Source organism: Perissodus microlepis, chromosome 8 (assembly GCF_051167445.1).
Source record: "Perissodus microlepis isolate ML-2025 ecotype Zambia chromosome 8, ASM5116744v1, whole genome shotgun sequence".
In the NCBI taxonomy this organism is placed as follows: domain Eukaryota; kingdom Metazoa; phylum Chordata; class Actinopteri; order Cichliformes; family Cichlidae; genus Perissodus; species Perissodus microlepis.
Window position 1 is genome coordinate 5,527,468 of NC_140468.1, and position 18,701 is coordinate 5,546,168.

At 39.8% G+C, this 18,701-nt stretch overlaps 1 protein-coding gene across 1 annotated transcript in view; it reads right to left on the bottom strand.

Moving 5' to 3' along the window:
* Positions 1-4,404: 4,404 nt before the first annotated feature.
* The window catches only part of tbkbp1 (TBK1 binding protein 1), an 81,864-nt gene continuing 67,567 nt past the window's right edge, over positions 4,405-18,701 (bottom strand). Inside the window, exons 9-10 of the mRNA XM_084937168.1 lie at positions 14,124-14,911; positions 4,405-10,259 (exon numbers count right to left, since the gene is read on the bottom strand). Of these exons, the coding sequence (XP_084793294.1) occupies positions 10,131-10,259; positions 14,124-14,911 (917 nt within the window). The 3' untranslated portion in view covers positions 4,405-10,130. The remainder of the gene's footprint in view (positions 10,260-14,123; positions 14,912-18,701) is intronic.

The following is an 18,701-nucleotide window of genomic DNA, read 5'->3' on the forward strand; positions in this document are numbered from 1 at the left end:
AAAACCCTCTCTTTGTTAGGGGCAGCCAATCAGAAGAAAGTTAGCCTAAAGAGAGAAACAACTTTTAGAAAGCTGAGGGCACCAAGTCAGTTTAATATACTTTGAACTATAAATCACACAAAGATACCCTACTAGAGTACAAGAATAATAACAGAAAGAGGAAAATGAGCGTAAAGCCCACTTTAAATGGTAAATGGCCTGCATTTGTATAGCGCTATACTCAGTCCCTAAGGACCCCAAAGCGCTTTACACTATATTCAGTCATTCACCCATTCACACACTGGCAATGGCACGCTACGTTGTAGCCACAGCTGCCCTGGGGCGCACTGACAGAGGCGAGGCTGCCGGACACTGGCGCCACCAGGCCCTCTGACCACTACCAGTAGGCAAACATGGGGTTAGTATCTTGCCCAAGGATATTTGGCATGCAGCCAGGAGGCAACCTGGGATCGAACCACCGATCTTCTGATTAGTGGCTGACCTGCTCTGCCACCTGAGCTACAGCCAGGTGGCAGAGCAGAGTTTTAAGGTTAAAACTGTTACCAAAAACAGTACGCTACATACTATAAATCATGAAACAGCTACGAAACAGCTGTGTAGAACCAATTGGCTCATACAGCAATACATTTTCTCTCTTATCAGTCCTTCTCCTTCACCCTTCCTGTAAACACCTACTTTTCTGTTTTTACAGTCACCTTCATGTACTTTCTTGCCAATTGATTTTTTCAGTTCTTAGCCAAAACCAAAACTGTGATTTTATGTGCCTCGTGAATACTTCCTGTTAACAAGGAAACAGTGACTCCTGCACTGCTGAACTGACTGTGTCAATCAAAATGCTCTTTGAGGATCAGAGAGTTACAAACCAGAACCCAGCGCTGCAATATAGGTCAGTTTTGGGGCCCACCCTTCCTGTGTATTATATATATATATATATAAAAGATCAGATGCAAAATAAATAACCACATAAAATAATAATAATTAAAAGAAGAAGAAGAAGGTTGATTAAAGACATTTGGACAGTGGGGACTACTTTTGCATCAGATAGTGTGGATATATTTGTAACATGACAGCTGTTTCAAAGATATTCTGGATTATAGACAAACTCAAAAAAAGTAAAAGTAAAAAAACAAACTAAATAAGGACATTTTAGAACTATGAAGACATGTTCATGTGGACATTGTTGCTAAAAGATTTTCTTCTTGACACTTGTGGATAATTTTACGTTTTAAATCAAGAGTATATTTAATTTAGACATGATCTGATTAAATTAAAATCCAGAAAGTGTAACCATAAATGATTCTTAAGTTAACAGAAGATGGGACAAAACTCACAAACTACCTTCTTGCATTTTGATAAATCTTTCCTAGCAGTGTCTCTGTGTCTCTAATCATCCACTGCTCTTCAAGACAGTAAACTGAGTTTGTTCCTGCTTTTCTTTTCAGCTCATGTAAAGATAACCTGTGAATGTTTCCCCATGCTTTGGTGGAAAATGAGGTAGGATAAAGCTCTGTGGTTTGTGTGGTTTATGTGGCCATCTAGTGGACTTGTAACACACTTCCCATATGGATACAAATGCACTGGATTTTCCTTGCTTGGAAAGTTACTGTCAAGTCACTTTCAATGAGTCAAAACTCTTAATGTGAAATGAAAAGTTTTCACTTTCTGTGCAAAACCCCAAATGCTGAAATTCACACAATACACAGTGTTTGAACATGAACACAGATGTGTAGCATAGCTGGTCTGGCTGAACCTACTGTGGATTTACTGTAAAAGTACAATGTTTACAAGAATTTGGCCTCTTTGGGCTTGTACCAAATATGCAAAAATAGTAGGTGAGGGAAACTGGAAACCTCAGTGACTGTCAGCGTCTTCGACTCCCACACAACTCGAGCGCTTTCTAATGCAAGTGTTAAAAACTACCCAGCACCTGAAAACAAATGCCCGGTGTTCAGAGTGCCTTCAGGTTTTTAACTGAGACTGTTGTGTGATGTAGGAAAACCTGTGCACCTGTAATACTGCATCATTATGTCAACATCTTCTGGTGTGTTGCTGCTATTAAAAAGTATGCAAAAGCCCGCTGTGCAGACACAAAACTTTTGTGTTTTGTGTTTTCCAGACCTGATATTTTTAGCACTTCTTTTGATTGTACGGTTTAGAATCCATATGATTGCATTTAAAGGCGACCTATCATTCTTTTCCTGAGTCTAAAGGTGAGGCTGCAGAGTTGTACTTGGTTTCAGACACTTTTTCTTCTTTTGAATCTGTGTGATGTCAGAGAGAATGGATACCCCTAACACCATCATCATAATTTAGCTGACCACAGAAGTCCACCCACGTACTACCACCCGGTGCTTACATGGGGAAGCCGATTAAAAGAAGATTTTCAGACAGTGGATTGACCGAAGGGCTTCACCAACGTCCAGTATAAGATGCAATTATTTTGAACTGTGAGTCATACAAAGCTACACTAGCAGAGCCCCGGAAAAAAATAGCAGGAAATGAGCACAGGAGATAAATTTAAACCAGGTTTATTTTTCAGTCCAGAAAATGTCACCTCTGACATCAAAGGCGCTGGATACCTAAGCTGCCAGTATGAGATCATCGCAAGCTACCAAACTACCAACGAAGCCTTCATTTATTGCTACTGAATCATTTTTTTTTCATATAACCCTGTTAGGAAGATGGGGTCAAAGTGCAATTTGAGCTTCAGGTCTAACCCTGCTCACAGGTCCAGCAGCTTCAGCACAGTTAACCTCTTTACCTAAAGCCAAATTCAGCAAAGTATTGAAAAAGAAAAGGCCTCTAAGAATCATGTGTCTCTCTCTCTGTAATGTGTATATGTATAGATCTATGAGAGGCATGCGTGCATGTCGGTGTGTATTTAAACTATCTTGAGGTGTGCTCTTGTTTGAGAGCGTCTAAGTACAAAGAGAAGTTGTTGTGTTTTTTATCAGTGAACAGAAAGCGCAGCTTTTCATCGCTTATTGACAAAGTTCGTGTGGTTTTTCTCTGTTACTTCTCTCTGCAGGCCTGCTGCATATATAGCTTCTCATAAGTTTAACAGAGTTTGTGGTTTTGTGGCCCGGATGGGTGGGTGCATTTTTCTTTTTCCTGAGGTAGTCTAAGCATTGAGGTTAGCGGCGCAGAGCAAAAGACGTAGGAAACAAACTTGGTAAGAGAGCTGGCGGCTGAAGGATGGAGGCTATGATTTAAAGTAAACAAAACGACCTCCAGTGTTTTCATATCTTAAAAGCGTCGACGTTTTCTGCGTCAGAAGCACTTCCAGTAAACCGATTGATCTGTTTTAAAGTAATGACACCTGACGTGCAGATAAACTCTTGAAAAGTCGCTGCTACTGATTTTCTGGGTTAAAAACGTATTCATGGTTTCCTTAACAAAATTCTGTTCTGGCATTTGTGAAAAACTGACATCAGTTATCAGTAAATAGCCCTCAGCCTCCCTCCCGTAACATTAAACGTCCCATAAAAATATTTACCTAAATATTTATAAAGGCTGTAGTTACATGACTGGACATGTATATTTCGTGATGTTTTCTAACACATCAGTTGCTGCAACTTCATCCTCTTTTAAAACATATAATTAAGAAAGATTAGATGTATCTCAGTGACTCATAGAAAACACAATTTATCAGCTGTCATCACATTAAGAGACAGAACTGTTTGAGGTCTCTGTCAGTGTATTTCTTTTTAAGTTGATCCTCTGCAGCGTGTCATACCCACAACATCAGAGAGGTCTTACACGGTGATGAAGGTGCGATGTATTTTCGCAATGATCTCGGCTCACTCTGTAGCAAAAACAGCTTCTCTGCTGACTGAAACTAACAGCATAATTTCTGCTCTCAAGGACTCGTCAAGCACAACAACAGCACAGCTTATGTTTGTGTTTATGCACCTTTTGCATGTTTCAAGGATATAAAATCATTACAGCGCGCGTCACGGGCACAACATGCACCAAGAGGTGAACACGGTCTTTCATGCTCAGTAGGTTTACGTTATTCTAAAACAAATATTCATGCTTCCTTTTACATACTTGTTGGAAATCTGTGTTCTATTGCAAGAAATTAAAGCTTTAAATACTAATTTCTATTCTAGTTTAGCTGCATTCTTATGTAAAGCCATAATTTACACTTTTGTGTCTACATTTTAACTGCTTTTTACACAGAAAACAGTTATTTTATCATAGTTTTAAATTCCAGAGCAGTATTTGCACCTCTGAAGGTTTTTCTGTATCGCAGAAAAACATGCAGTTTATCTTCACAACACCTGTAGCTCCAATGTGCAACTGGAGCTCTAAAATTAATACTGGTCAACGAAAACAGGATGTGAAATGGAGCTGAGGAAATGACATCACGGTGCGAGCATAAAGAAGCACGATCACACTTCATTTCAGTGCAAGTTTCAGTTTATTTAGTGGAATATTTACAAACAGAGAGATTGAGATGGAGAAAGAAAAGCGGTCTCTTTGTGTGGCTCTGTGGTTGTTTTCTTTGTGTTCATTAAACTTGTTGAATGCCAGCAGTGTTGCTCCACCACACATTACTTAAACACATAAATATTAGTTCTCATTAGTGTTGCGGAGAGTTCATTAGTGCCGAGGTCTCCATGTGCAATGAAGGTTTCGCATTTAGACAACCTGACTCACATAGTTACTTATGGGCAAGTGGAGCTACACGAGAACAGAAAACTGACTTGATTTCAGCTGCAGCTCTTTGTTGGACCTAGCTATGTGTCTCCTGAGTAAATCTGAAATAAATTTAGACTGAGATTTCATGACAAATAAATCTATTTAATCTTTAACGCTGGCAAAGCTGATCTTTTTTTCTGTCTTTGTTAGTCTCCTGAGTAAACCAAAGGAGCCAGTTTGCTGTTAAAACACGAGAAATAAGAAGAAAGCGCTATGATTTTAGCTTTTGACGTTGACTTTTTAAACCATGGCAGCTGGTGGAAACAAAAACCAGAAATTAAACATTTAAAACCCTGAACCAGCGATTCTAAACTTCACTCGGTGGGCCTCGGGGCGGATCGTACATGCGCGAATGTGTTGTTGTGTGAACATCCGTGTGCATCGCATTGTGAACTCATGCAGGGTGTGATCATTCTGCACCGCTGCTGCTGGCCAAAACGTTTGTGGTTGAGCACAAGACAGCATGAACCACAGTGCAGTATCTTCCCATACATGACATGAACTACCTGCCAAGCAAACCCTCAGTTTTTGAAACGACAGGAAATTATTTTCTTTGGTTCTGAGCCAACATAGGTCCTCAGTCATAAGAAAAAGTACACATCTTAGTGATTTAATCATGTTTTAACTAAAAGGGGACATATTATGCTATTTTGGACTCTACTGGAGTAACATTGCATGATTGACCTTTCATTAAAATTCACTTTATACTGGACTTCTATCTGAAACTATGTCATTACATCCTGTCCTGCACACTTTAAAGCAGCTTTCTGTTGATTGGCTGCCCCTCAAAAACTAAAGGTGCCTTGCTAAAATGCCTGAGCTTTTGGCTCGAAGGGATTTCTTGTACCTACACAGACCTCATTATTTGAAACTTTGGTCACGTTTAAAGATGAACATCCACTATAAAAAAAAGGATAAGCATAATAGGTCCCCTTTACATTAAAGTTTATCATGTACTACTGTACTGGTTTGCAGTTTTCTACTGCTGCACAAATACTTTATGGTGCAACATCGCATCATCTTCCTCCACAAAGACAAACAGCTGTGCATGTTTTGATTCTCGTGTTGTTGCTGAATTATCAGTCAAGTCGGAAAAAAATGTGTCAAAAAGTTTCTGTAAGGACCGAAACTTTAAGACAAACACAGGTTTTTCTCTGAAAGCTGCAACCGTGTTTTTGGATATCACTTGAATATAGAAAGTACCGCTACTTAGTGAGTAAAAGTAAGTAGTGAGTAAAGTTGTAGGGTAGTACTGGCATGTAACTCACATATAATTCATATTTAGTGTGGTGTTGATTAGGATTATGTGTATATACTGATTTACAGACACTCCAATTTGAAGTTGTTGAGTAATAGAGTACACGTTTCATTAGTATTACACACTTGCAAAAAATTCTGTCTATACACAGCTTTAAATATTGTACACAGAGTGATATAGTTACAAACTGTACAGACAGTATATAGAATACTCTGGAGCCATGAAAGCCCTCTTCGATTTAATGGTCAAGAACTGCTCTGAAGTTACTGTAAACCTCAGGATGCAGTTTTAAAGGACAATTCTGGTTTATTTTAATTCAGTTCTTTTTTAGCATCAATAAGTTTGTAATCACTTCCCTGTTCTTAAGTATCAGACTGGGCAGGAAACACAAGCCGTCATCAATTTTATGCAATAATTAAGGAAATCTGCTACATGCACTTATTTTGAACTTCTCTGAACCTGACCATTTTCTTGTGAAATTCTTAATAGTTTTTAGGTTTTCCCCCAGGAAACTGGTTAGCAGAGGTGTTAAATAGAGCTCTCTTCACCCCCCCCACCTTGCTCCTATTTTAAAAAGAAAAGAAAGAAAATGAATCATCCATGGAATGCATTTGAACTACAAGATGACAATGACCTCGCCGCTGAAAGACCCCTGTTAACACCTCATGCAAACGACACAACAACACAGAGCGTTTAAAGTAAATCAGACAGGTTTTTTTTACATTCAATTTTAGATCAAGAAAATTCAAAAGTAACAAAGTTACAGAACCACAGCTTGTAACACACTCACGTAAAATGGAAGGTAAGGTTAAAATGTAACAGATTCCTGTCTACGACAAGCTTTTAGACAATCAAGATGAGCTCAGACGACAGCTTGTGTTGCCGCTCATTGGAGATTCCAGATGTGTACTATATACATGCTTTCTTTATTTAAATACATTTTGAAAAAGGTGTGATAATGCTGAGTGACTGTTATCATAATGACTTTCTAACCTTGCTCTGCTCTCTTGCAATGCCAATAATAATAATAATAATAATAATAATCAATAAATAAAAATCTTCAGCACTATATTTAAAACACTTAAGCATTTTAAGTCTGTAGCAGTGGATGGTGACTTTTTCTGAGTTATAATTTCCACTTTAAAACAGCAAAAAAAGCATCAAGAGTCACCCGATGCAAAAGTAAGTGCTGGTAGATGTGTTTGAGTCTCATCTGGTGCAGTTTTTAAGGTTTGCTGGCTTGTTGGTAAGGCTTAGGCACCAGATCCACTTTATTTGGATTTGAAAGATGTGATTGTTTTGGATCAAATTGCTAATTTTACAGTGCTGAAGACGTTTATCAGCACAGTGACCGGCAGATTAGAGTCACTAACTAAAACATTTACATCCCCAGATCGATTAGTGAGTGTATGCAGGACGTTGCTTGTTGTTGTCAGTGGAAGTCGATCACAAAGAGGGTTTTTCAACAGAAACCTCCCTGTGATTGCTTTGGTCACTAATATACTGCTGTGGTCACTGGAGGATGCCAACTTCTCTAACTAACCACTTAGCAGTAACGAAACTTGAAAAAGTGCGACACAAAACAGAAACGGAGAACGTTTGCCTTCAAAGTAAAAGCTGTACTTTACCACTGAAACCGACACGTTTCAAATGACGCAAATTTTACTTTGAAGGCAAATAGCCTGATTCTCTGTTTTGCATTGCAGTTTTCAGTTCTGCTACCAATTACCAAGTAGTTGGCAAAGCTTTACAGACAAGTCTGTGTCTTCCATCCAAAGTAGACGAAGACGGCAATCTCCTACACTACAAGACAATCACAAGGAGGCTTTTGGTGTAGCGCCTTATATACCGTTTTGCAACCAATTTCACCGAGTGACTACCAGCAAGTACCTTTGATTTAACCTCTTCAGTTAGAATATGAACTTTGCAGAACTCAGCAGTGCAAACACATCTGTTAAAATTTAAACCTGGTGGTATGCTAATAAGTTAACTAGCTTGCTAATGCCTCAGAACTTTACTGTTGAGTCCGTCGCTAACGTTTTAAAAATAAATTTCAGTGATCAATTGAAGTCAGCTTATGGCATGCAACATTTAAAAAATGCCAGTGTTCAAAATATTGAGAAAACTGAGAGAGCTTGATTGATTAGTAAGATTTTTTGAATTTTCAGCAGTGAAGCAGATGATTGCAGGGTCATCAGAACCAATAATAAATATTAAAACCTGATAAATTAAGAGGCAAGTGGTAATAAACCAGAGTCATCCTTTAAACTGGTATTTCTTTGATCCATTTGGAAAACTCTTTCCTCTAAACATTCACAGGAAACTCAAAGCATCCAGAGTTTGCAGTGATTCAGTGATTTGCTAAAGAGTGCGTCACATTATGGTACACGTCCATCATCATCCTGCGGTCACAGTCACTGCCCTGTGTGCTCTAATCTGCTGCGTTCCTCTCTTCAGTAACTTCAAACCGGTTGAGATGCATGGTTGGCTTTGTAGGGACATCCCCATACGTTAGAAACTGCACATGTAACTGAAAGCCTCGGATTAGCTGACATCAGTGTAACTGTGTTTTGTTGTTTTTGTTTTCACTTTTTGTGTTCAAAAAGTTCAGGTCCCACAAAGAGATCTTGAGTTCCCTTGTGGTAAAAATTAAACACATGTATCAAAAGAAGAGTCTCGTCTTTGCTTAAACCCTGGAGAGATAACTTTGCTGATTGGCGATGGTGTTTTTGATGTCAGATCTCTGAGACAGTAAAAATAGTACACTAAAAAGCCTGCCACTTTTTCTTCAAAGCAGGTCAGATGTCTTGATCTCATGCAACCAGCTGTGTGTTTTAGTTTTTTGTTGGGCGGTCTGGGCAGTCGTGACATCAATCTTTTACGAAGGTCAGATCTCGAGGAAGACTGAGAAGAATCCCAGTTGATATTCTTTGTACAGAAAGTATCCCATTCGGTGGGATTTTGAGCTTTGAGTCTGCTGTGTGTAGCAGCATGTAAGCACATGGGAAAGATTTTTTTTCACCAGCATGAGACATGTGGTGTGTTGACATTTGCAAAAATATAACTTCATATTTTTTGCCTTACAGATAGACAATATAAATAGTAAATTACATATTGAAAATATATATAGGGACTGAAAACTGATACATTGTATAGACTATGCTAACTGAAAGGGCTAAGATACGATTTGAACAGGCTGCAAGCATAAAAGGTATATACTGACTAAAATTTCCCTCCTCTTAAAGTATCTTCATCGGTGCCCCGCCCTGCAGGGCAATATCAAAACACAAAATTTGGAGCTTTCTGGCTCACTCAGACATCCTTTCTGATTCATGTTCTCCAGTTTGTCAGTTTTTTTCTCAGCAGATGAAATGAAAGACTGGAATGTTTTATACTTTCTTAACTGCCATACTTCCTTGTTTCAGAGAAGTGAAACTGGCATTTCCTTCCTTCGGTGTCAGAAACTTAAAACGACTTTCCCCGCATGCTTTCGTATGGCTGTCTGATCATCTCATTAGACCAGCTTCTACCAGGGCATTGTCCTTGGCACTTACTGCGCAGGTTCCTCTGTAAAATAAACTGCAGTGCTCGTCTGTGTGTGTATGTGTGTGTCTGTGCGAGATAGAAAATTTCCAAGCAGGAATATTTAAAGCTAAGTGGTGAGAATAGTTGCGCCATAGCTCCCTGAACTTTTACTGCTGGACAAACATTTTGGCATGCAGAGCCCCTGAACCTGCCAGTGTGCCTCTCACAATTTACTTTGCTAAATCAAATCCACACTTTAGCGGAAAAAGAAAAAAGAATAATAATAATAATAATAAAAAAAAGACAACACAATACCCTAAATTGCCTGAACACTGCACAACAAGACTTTTAAACAAATAGCATCAACCAGAGCCAGTGATTATACAGGCAGATCTGTCTTCAGGGCAATCAGTAAGGGACTCTGCATGTAGACCTATTTTTAAATTCCTCCAAAATAAAATAAACCTCTGCGCCACTTTGCATCTCTACCTATAGCGTCACACACACAGCAGCTAACTGGTTCACACCCTAAATGGATGGCTTGTTTGTGTACATTTGACTTCCTCTCTAGCCAGGTCTGCTAATCTCTTACATAATCTATAAGAAGAGAGCGCAGATGTGCGCGGGCTGGTTGCCATGACAATCATATCTTGCTGTTCTCCAGGTGGGAGTCGATGTGCTTGATGAGGGCATCGTCAGGGTAACCGACCGGGAATATCAGCTGGCAGAGAGGGCAGCTCCTCATGTCACTCTCTTCGGTCTCCATCCAGAGCTGCAATACACACACACACACACACACACACACACACACACACACACACACACACACACACACACACACACACACACACACACACACAGGTATGGACATGTAGTCACTATCAGGTCAAATCACATGCAGTCCTCAGCGTACTCACTTCACAGGATAGTATTAGTCAGTCTGTGGGAGGCAGATTCGCAGTTTCATCATTGCAGGGTAAGCGATCAATTCAGGCTTACGCAAAAGGTTTTTAAAAAGAGACAAACTTGTAGTAAACCCAGGTGGATTTAATATATTAGAAAAATATTAGTTCACAATTGTGAGAAATATGTGTATTTGCTTTCTTAATAAGGGCGACTTAACATCAGTACCAGCTTCAAGTTTCTTTTTTGTTGATTTTGTTGCTTAAGTACATCGTGATCCTCATGATTTAACGCTAAAGAGGACCTGCTATGAGTTTTTTCTCTCATACGAAAAAGAAAGTACTGAAGTACACCCTCTTTCAGTACTAAGGTTTTGCATATTACCACATAATAAAGAATTCACTGGGGACCAAAATTCCTCCACAATGATGTGAGAAACTGAAAAAGTCATACACAGAGCGATTGCTTGACGTTAAAGCTGCTGTATGACTTGCTAACGATCAATTAAATACCTGTATTTGATTACTTGATTAGCCTCTTAATTCTATGTAATAGGGAAACAGTAAGCGTGTACTTAGTTTTCAACATACTACTTTTGTATGTAGAAATAAATAATGACACAGTTGCTCATCTGAGGCTGTAGTACCTGGGACTGTATATATACACTGCTACAGCAGTGAATACTGATATTATATTTCAAATAATGAGGCCAGCAGATTTACAATTAATCCTAATACGCCTAAAGCTCAGACTTTAGTCTGCTCTCAGTGCTATTATTGGCTGATTATGATTTTGAAGAGAAGGGATATCCTTAGCTCTGGCTGCGAGCACAATAGTTCCACCTACCTGCTGTTCAAGCTTGCCTGAAAGGGCAGGGGGAAGGCAGTTACAACAGCTTGTTTCAGGAAGTGGATGAACTGAGTGACTACACCAAAGCTGGTATGAGATTTTTTGTAAAATTGTGAGTCATGCTACACTAGTAGAGTCCAAGAATTAAAAATATGGCATTTGAAATTAGCATAAGAGCTCCCCTTTATATTTAGAGCTTTCAGATCATATGTGGTGTGTTTCTAAGCCCATTCTCTCTCTGCTTGTCAAAAGTACCCAGTGAAACCACTGCAATCCAGTGATGAGCCACAGTTTAGGTTAGCTACGTTAAAAGGAGCTTCTGTAGTCAACATCCCATAAACTGTAGAGACGATGGATGTCGAAAAACAGGCAAATACTTGCAAATGTGGAAGTGTAGTCCTTTTTATGTCCAGCAGGGGGTGACTCCTGTGATTTTTTTTCAAATAAGAAGTGTGATTTCATAGAAGTCTATGAAAAACAACCTATAAGTTATGGTCTCCGTTGCTGGTTTCAAGTGCTGTTTAGTCAGATCCACAGTTTACTCATGATGACTTAGAACTGGATTTCATAAAACAATGAGTGACGTTACACTGGTTACATCTGTACTTTAGATAGAGTGTACTCTTTGTCCTTTACCCTCAAAAAGGAAGTAGTTTCATCTTCACACCTAGCCAACACTGACTCAAGTGACATAGTTTGAGGTAATTTTTTATGTTTTTGTCCCACTGAAAATGCAATAATACAAACGTGGAACTGTAAACACTCTGTAGTCGGGGGGAAATCAGTGGATTCCCTTTAAAGGTTAAGGAACGTGCATCATCATGGTTAAAGAAAATCAAGATTGTCAGTAGGAAATCGGAAAAGAACTGCGGCTTCATGTGTAAAAGTCTGACTTTTCACTGACTCATCTATTCTCTTCAGCCTTCTCCATCTGAGGACTTTGTGGCTTTATAAACACCACAAATACGCCTCAGTATAGTCAGTTTATCTTAAAATGTGGACAGAGGGGGAAATAAGCAGACTTGTGCTATCATGAATTAAATACAGTCACCAACACGTCTAATTGAATGTCAATTAACCAAAATGTAGGGTGTCTTTCTTCTCTAACACAAATGTGACATAACTGTTGTTAGGACTTGTTCTGCCAACAACACATGAACACAGTTTGTTTTGGTCTGTTTTGGTGAATAATCTTTCTAACCTGGAAAATATTAGAGGAAATTGTTTCATTTATTCAGCGGCTGTTGCTCAGGGGTAGAGCGGGACATCCACTAATTGGAAGGTTGGTGGTTCAATCCCTTGCTGCTCCAGTCTGCATGCCAAAATATCCTCTGGCAAGATACTGAACCTGGAGTTGCTTCTAACACATTCATCACAGTGTAACAAAGTGCTTTGAGAGTGCAAGTAGAATAAACAGCAGACCAGCTCAGTTACTAATTATCAGGACAACAATAAAAAAAATAATCTGGTTCTAAAATTATTTAAATATTAATTTCAGAAGAACATCAGTATGTGACATTACTCCATGTTATTATTCATTCAAGAAAAACTATGTAAGAAGTATATGACAAACCAAGTATAACCTGAAACCTTATTATTTTATGCATGACTTCATATTTTCAGAGGGCTCCCCCACTTTTTCAAACAACAATGATTCAGTTAACTGAGTCTTTTGAGTATTTATTTATGCACAGCTCTGTTAAGGTCTTGGAGGTCTTAAGTTCATGTTAAGGTCATTCTGTGTGTTAAGGTCCACAGCATTTCACTTCAGTTAATTTTGGCTCGACCACTGCAACACCTTGATTTTTTTTCTTTTTCACCCATTCCTTTGTTGGTTTGCTGCTGTGATTGGGATTATTGTTCTTTTGCATGATCCAATTTTAGCTAAACTTCAGCTGTTGAACAATTGGCCTCACTTTTTTTTATCTAGAGTACTCAAGCATGGAGAGGACATGACTGCAGGTTGCCCAGGTCAAGTCTAAATCATCATGACTCCACTACCGTGCTTGAGATTTGGTGTCTGGTGTTTGTAATGATCTGGTGACTTTGTTTTTTATTAAACGGAAGTGCTGGGCATTGTGGCCAAACATGTCCACCATGTACTTATGCCTCCATGTTCTTTTTCTATTTTTCTAATTGTTCTGTCATGAAGTTTCACATTTAACACACTAACCGAGGCCTGAAGAGTCTGAGGTTGTTTTGCAGGTTCTCTGAGCATTGAACAGTCTGACCTTGGGGTGAATTTCGTAGGATGTCTACTCCCAGGAAGACTGGCAATTATCGTGAATGTTTTACCCATAGTGTTTCTGCATTTTGGCTTCGTTTTCCTTTAGATAAATAATGACATGGTGTAATATAGCATGTGTTACTGTTCATCCAAGGTTAACCTGGTAAGGATTAGATGACTTTTTATTATATCCTAATATGGATTTGTTTTTTTTCTGTGTAGGTTAAATAATTAAAATATGTACATTTTCATATCTGAAGGATTGTTTTTAGGCATGTGGTTTAACTTCACACACGTCTGGGTAAGCTGTTTCCCCCTTTTTGCTAAGTTTGTCTAAGCACATCTTAACTCCATCTCTGTATTAAATGCAAAGTCATAAGATTGGTATCAAACTTCTAGTCTCTCACAAGAAAGCTGAGAAATGTATTTCTCAATATTTTTTTTAATGTTAATTTAAAGGAACTATGGCACGGACTTTAAGATGATTAAGCATGAGCAAGCTACCCTTAGTGGAAATTTTAAAAATGGGTCTGCGACAACTGCAGCACTGATAAAATTGACACCGAGTGCTAGTTAATGTTTTTAAAGTAATGCAAACATGCATCAGGTCTAATGTTTATGGTTTACATATATGTAATAAACTTTATTTAAACTCACATTGATTGAAGGCCAGGACTGAGCATGCTCTGCTGACATGTACCCTGGCTGCGGGTGACAGGTGAGGGTGTTAGACCTCTGAGGGACGGGAAAGGCTGAGCAGGACGCTGGGCCCCTCATGACACCGCTGGGCACTGCAGCAGAGAGCACGCCCAGTGTCCTCGGAGGGCTGATGGGATGCGGACAGGTCCACTCCTCCTCATCCTCTGAGGATTGTGGTGGTTGAGGGGCTGGTGTGGAAGGAGGAGGGGGCTCAAAGTGAAGGTGGGCCACCTCTGACAGTGGAAATGGCATCTCTCTGGAGTGGCGCATGGAGCTCTCGTCATGGCCTCCGTCTCCCCCTCCGCCACCTTGATGGGGAGATGGGGACCCTCTGTGCTGCAGTCTACTGTGGGGAGAGCCTATGTGTTGGGACTGCTGTTTTGCGTAGCTCTCAATGTAGGGCCGAGGTTTCGGCAGGGTGGAAACTGGGTCCAGAGAGAAGCGGGGCGGGCACTGGTAAGCTGATGGATCGGCAACCTCTGAGTAACTACGACGACCCTGAAAGCTGGCTCGTAGGTGCTGGCTGGGTGGTCGGCAGGAGTAAGAGGCTGGTCCATCGTTCACGTCCAGCAGGGGTGAGCGGCGGTGCATGTCCGGGGAGAGGCGCTGCAGCACCGGAGAGCGTCGCTGCTGAATAGGAGAGTGGTGCGGCGGAGGCGGGACTGGAGAATGGCGCTGTGGAATGGGCGAGTGGCGCTGCGATACTGGAGAGTGGCGCTGGTGGTGTATGGGAGAGTGAAGCTGGACTGAGGAAACAAAAAGGAAAAAAAACCAATCAATATTTGCATGCATCTTAGCAACATGCTATAATTCATTACACACTATGGACAAGAGTTAAAACATACTTCAGCAACACACTTTTAAGGCCTGTTCAACCGGTGCACAAAGAAAGAGATGAATAGTGTTTTATCTCATGAAGCTCCAAAACTGTTCACACAGAAGGCATGATGGAAAACACATTAGCTCTACTCATGCTATTACTTATACAGGACAAAACACAAATCAATACACAGAGCTCAGTTGTACTTTGCAGTATACACTATATATTTATTTACTGGAAGTTCAACCAGTGCTTCTTGCAAGTGGGCTGTCAGCTTACTTCGTGTCTGGTATGTAGGAATAAACACTCAAACAGTCTTCATGTTTTGTTTTTCATACAGCACTGTGCAAAAGTCTTAAGCCACCTCTACTTTCTTTTTATTTTGCTTCCAAGGAGCCAGACCTGTTGAGGTGGTCTTGAGCAATAGTTGTCCAGGCTTTCTGAAAGTTTGCAAATTGGCTGCTTTCTTCACTCACTGTTAGTCCAGTCCTTTCTCTGTCCATTTTCAGAGGAATGTTTTCTTTCTTTATTTTGGTTTAATGTTTCAGCTCTGATCTATGAATTGGTTAAGCATATAAAAGGCACCAAACTCACAGCACGAACCATTGTTGTGTCTACATGTGACAAACAACTTAGAATCAATTTGTAATTTTTTTAATCTTTAGGTACTTTGTTACTTCTAACAAAGTAAAAATCTCCAAAAAGGCCAAAGGTAACACAGTTTGACAGACATAAAATTCTAATTTTGCACCAGCAAGGTGATTCTCAAAGAGATATTAACTACAAGCCAGGCATATCCTGGCATGGTGTGTCGTGTGTCCTTAAAAAAATTACCTGAAGGAGATTAAAAGCATCTGAAAACCGAGGTCACGGAATAGGTACGATAGTGAGCATCTACAGCCAGCTGTAAACCACTGTTTTATGGCTGCATTTTAGTCAGTGGCGTTAGAGATGTTTTCACATTTGATTATGTAATGAAATTATGAATGCAGAAAGGTATTTTGATCCAACATGCATTAAGTATGGCAATCCCAAACACACTAAAGCATACCTAAATAGAAAAACATACAATGAAACACTATCAGTCATTGATTGATCTCCCCAGACTTCGACATTATCAAAGCACCCTGACAAAGGATGAAACAAAAAGTAGCCAACATCCAAAAAAACATCTTTGGGATTCCTTTGAGAAGCCTGGAGAACTATTCCTGAAGAATACTTCAAGAAATATTAAGAAACCAATAGTTCATGCTGTGTTGAGGAATAAAGTTAGTCAAACCAAATATTGCTCTAAAGTGTACAAATTCAGCTTTTGCCTTCTGTTCTATATTCCCATGTATGTTTGCACGTGTCACGTGCCATGTCCCATTTTCCAAGTAAAGTCCAAAGAAATGAGGGGTGACTCAAGACTTTCACAGAGCTGTATTTCATACTTACATCTGTTTTTGGATTATTAAACAGATTGCTGGTTGGTAAAAGAACTACATTGCGCAAAAGGTGACATAAATTACAGATTTTGACTGGTTATTTGTGTCTGTGTCGACCTCGAGGATCTTTGCCATCTGACCTCGCTACGACTTTTAAACCCCAAAACAGACAGTGAGGTGACAATCCAAAAAATATGTTAGTAGTGTTGAATCTGTCTGCAAGCTAACATTCAGACCATGTGCGAACAGTAGTTTGCTAGCATTTTTGCTAGCGAACAGTAGTAGCCCCGTTTTTGTTTCAACATGAAAATAACCGTTTCTTTTTGGACACCGGGTACACATTGTTGTGCAAGACCTGAAGTGGCGTGCATAGAACCCTGACCCAAACCTCATGTAACACCTTTAAAATGAACAACAGCTGTGAGACAACACGTATCACTCACTGGTGTGTGTTTCTTGTGGCTCTTGTGAATACAATAACCAACACAAGTCTTCAGGTGTCAATGCACATTTAGCCTTGCGCAATAATAGAGTACACACTTACAACAGCTTTTGTTCCCAAACAGTCACTTATATGATTCTGTTCCACTATTTTTTCAGCGCAATGTGAAGAAAATGACACTGATTCACCACTTTAATTATACATAAATGTAGCCCTCATTTACTCAATACCATTAAATAAATGGGCTTTGGGTTCTTTTCTAGTGTACTCTCGTACGATATTTTTAAATTAACTTCTCTTTTGTTTCTGGGATCAATGAAGCTTATTCCTTAACAGTAGCACTACACGCGAAAATGAACACTAGTGTCTATAGTGCAGTAAATCATGTCATACACCATGTAAAGTAGAGCATTGCAACCCTCCTTTAATTTACCAAACAATGTAAACAAGAAAATAATAAAATGGCAGATTTCAGTATTCAGGCAAACCAAAAAACACACACACAGCAATTTACACACTGTACACAGAATCTCCACATATACAGTGTGAACCACCAGTGATAAAACAATTATAGTCCCAAACTAAACCTAAAGCCGGCAGAGATAAACCCTACGTTGCAGGCCTGTATTGCTCCAGTATAAATCCAAAACGATCTCCCAACCGGAAGTTCTTCACTCAATGAGCAAAAAATAAATAAATAAACTCAGTACCTTGTGAGACGTGCAATTCCCACCAGCTTAATCCAGGCAACAAGTTGTCTTCAGCTCCTTCAGAAACACTCCGCTCTGAATGCAGTAGCACAAAGATGAGGAAGGTCTGTGATCTCCACGTGCTCCACAAGCTACCCGTTTTAGCTTCCCACGTTGCCAGAGGTACTCTGAGTGACGCGGGCACTCAGAGTGACTATCTGGGGTGTGTCCGTCGTTATCCAGTTCGGTAACGATCCTCTGCAGCTTGTTACGTTCCACAACTTTAGCGAAACGGCAGTCTACAGTAGTCCTTATTAGCGAACGGCTGGGTTAGCCTCACTTTAACTTAATGCGTGCACGGCCGCAGTAAACAAAACACACAGTCCAGCAGCTTCACGCCGAAACTTTACGTGTCATGTCACTAACTTACCGACACTGTGACTTATCTGTCCGAAAAGTCAAAACACACTTACTACTAGTACATAAAAACAAGCTAATTTCTCCGGATGCTCCGTGTAACTCACGCACCACCGCCCTCTCTCTCCTTGCGCTCTCCTTTTCTTTTTTTTCCTTCTCCACCCTGTGTTACCTTCACAGACCGTTTCCCCGTAGGAAATTACATTTCTCACAAACAATTCACAAGAAAAGAAAGATAACTTATTTTAAACAATGCAAACATGTTTTTAATCATTTGACATGAACTTTTACCTTTTTAATATACAAGAAAATTTAAATAAATGAACTCTTTGATATTTATATTCTCAGACTACACTTTTACTATTTATGCATCTTTTTAACCCGGGTTACACCCTCCCCCCACTAAATGTCTGGTGTCCTCAACAGACTACCAAGGAACTACAAGAACTTGGGAAGTGGGATGACCTTTTTTCTTACTATGGCTCTTAGTCTTCGCCTATAGTGATGACAACCCCTCTATGTATAATAGTGATAGGCTGATCTTTAGCTTTTCCTGGCTCATCATAGGTTAAACGAACTACTGGTTTAATCTGTCTCTTAGGCCTTAGTTTAGGAGTGTCACCCAACAAATTACGGTGTGTATTTGGTTTCTGAGTTTTGGCAGACCGGGCTGTTCTGGGATCCAGCTCAGGTTCTGGGGCAGAATCTTGATCATCTTCTTCATTTTGGTCAGACTCCTCC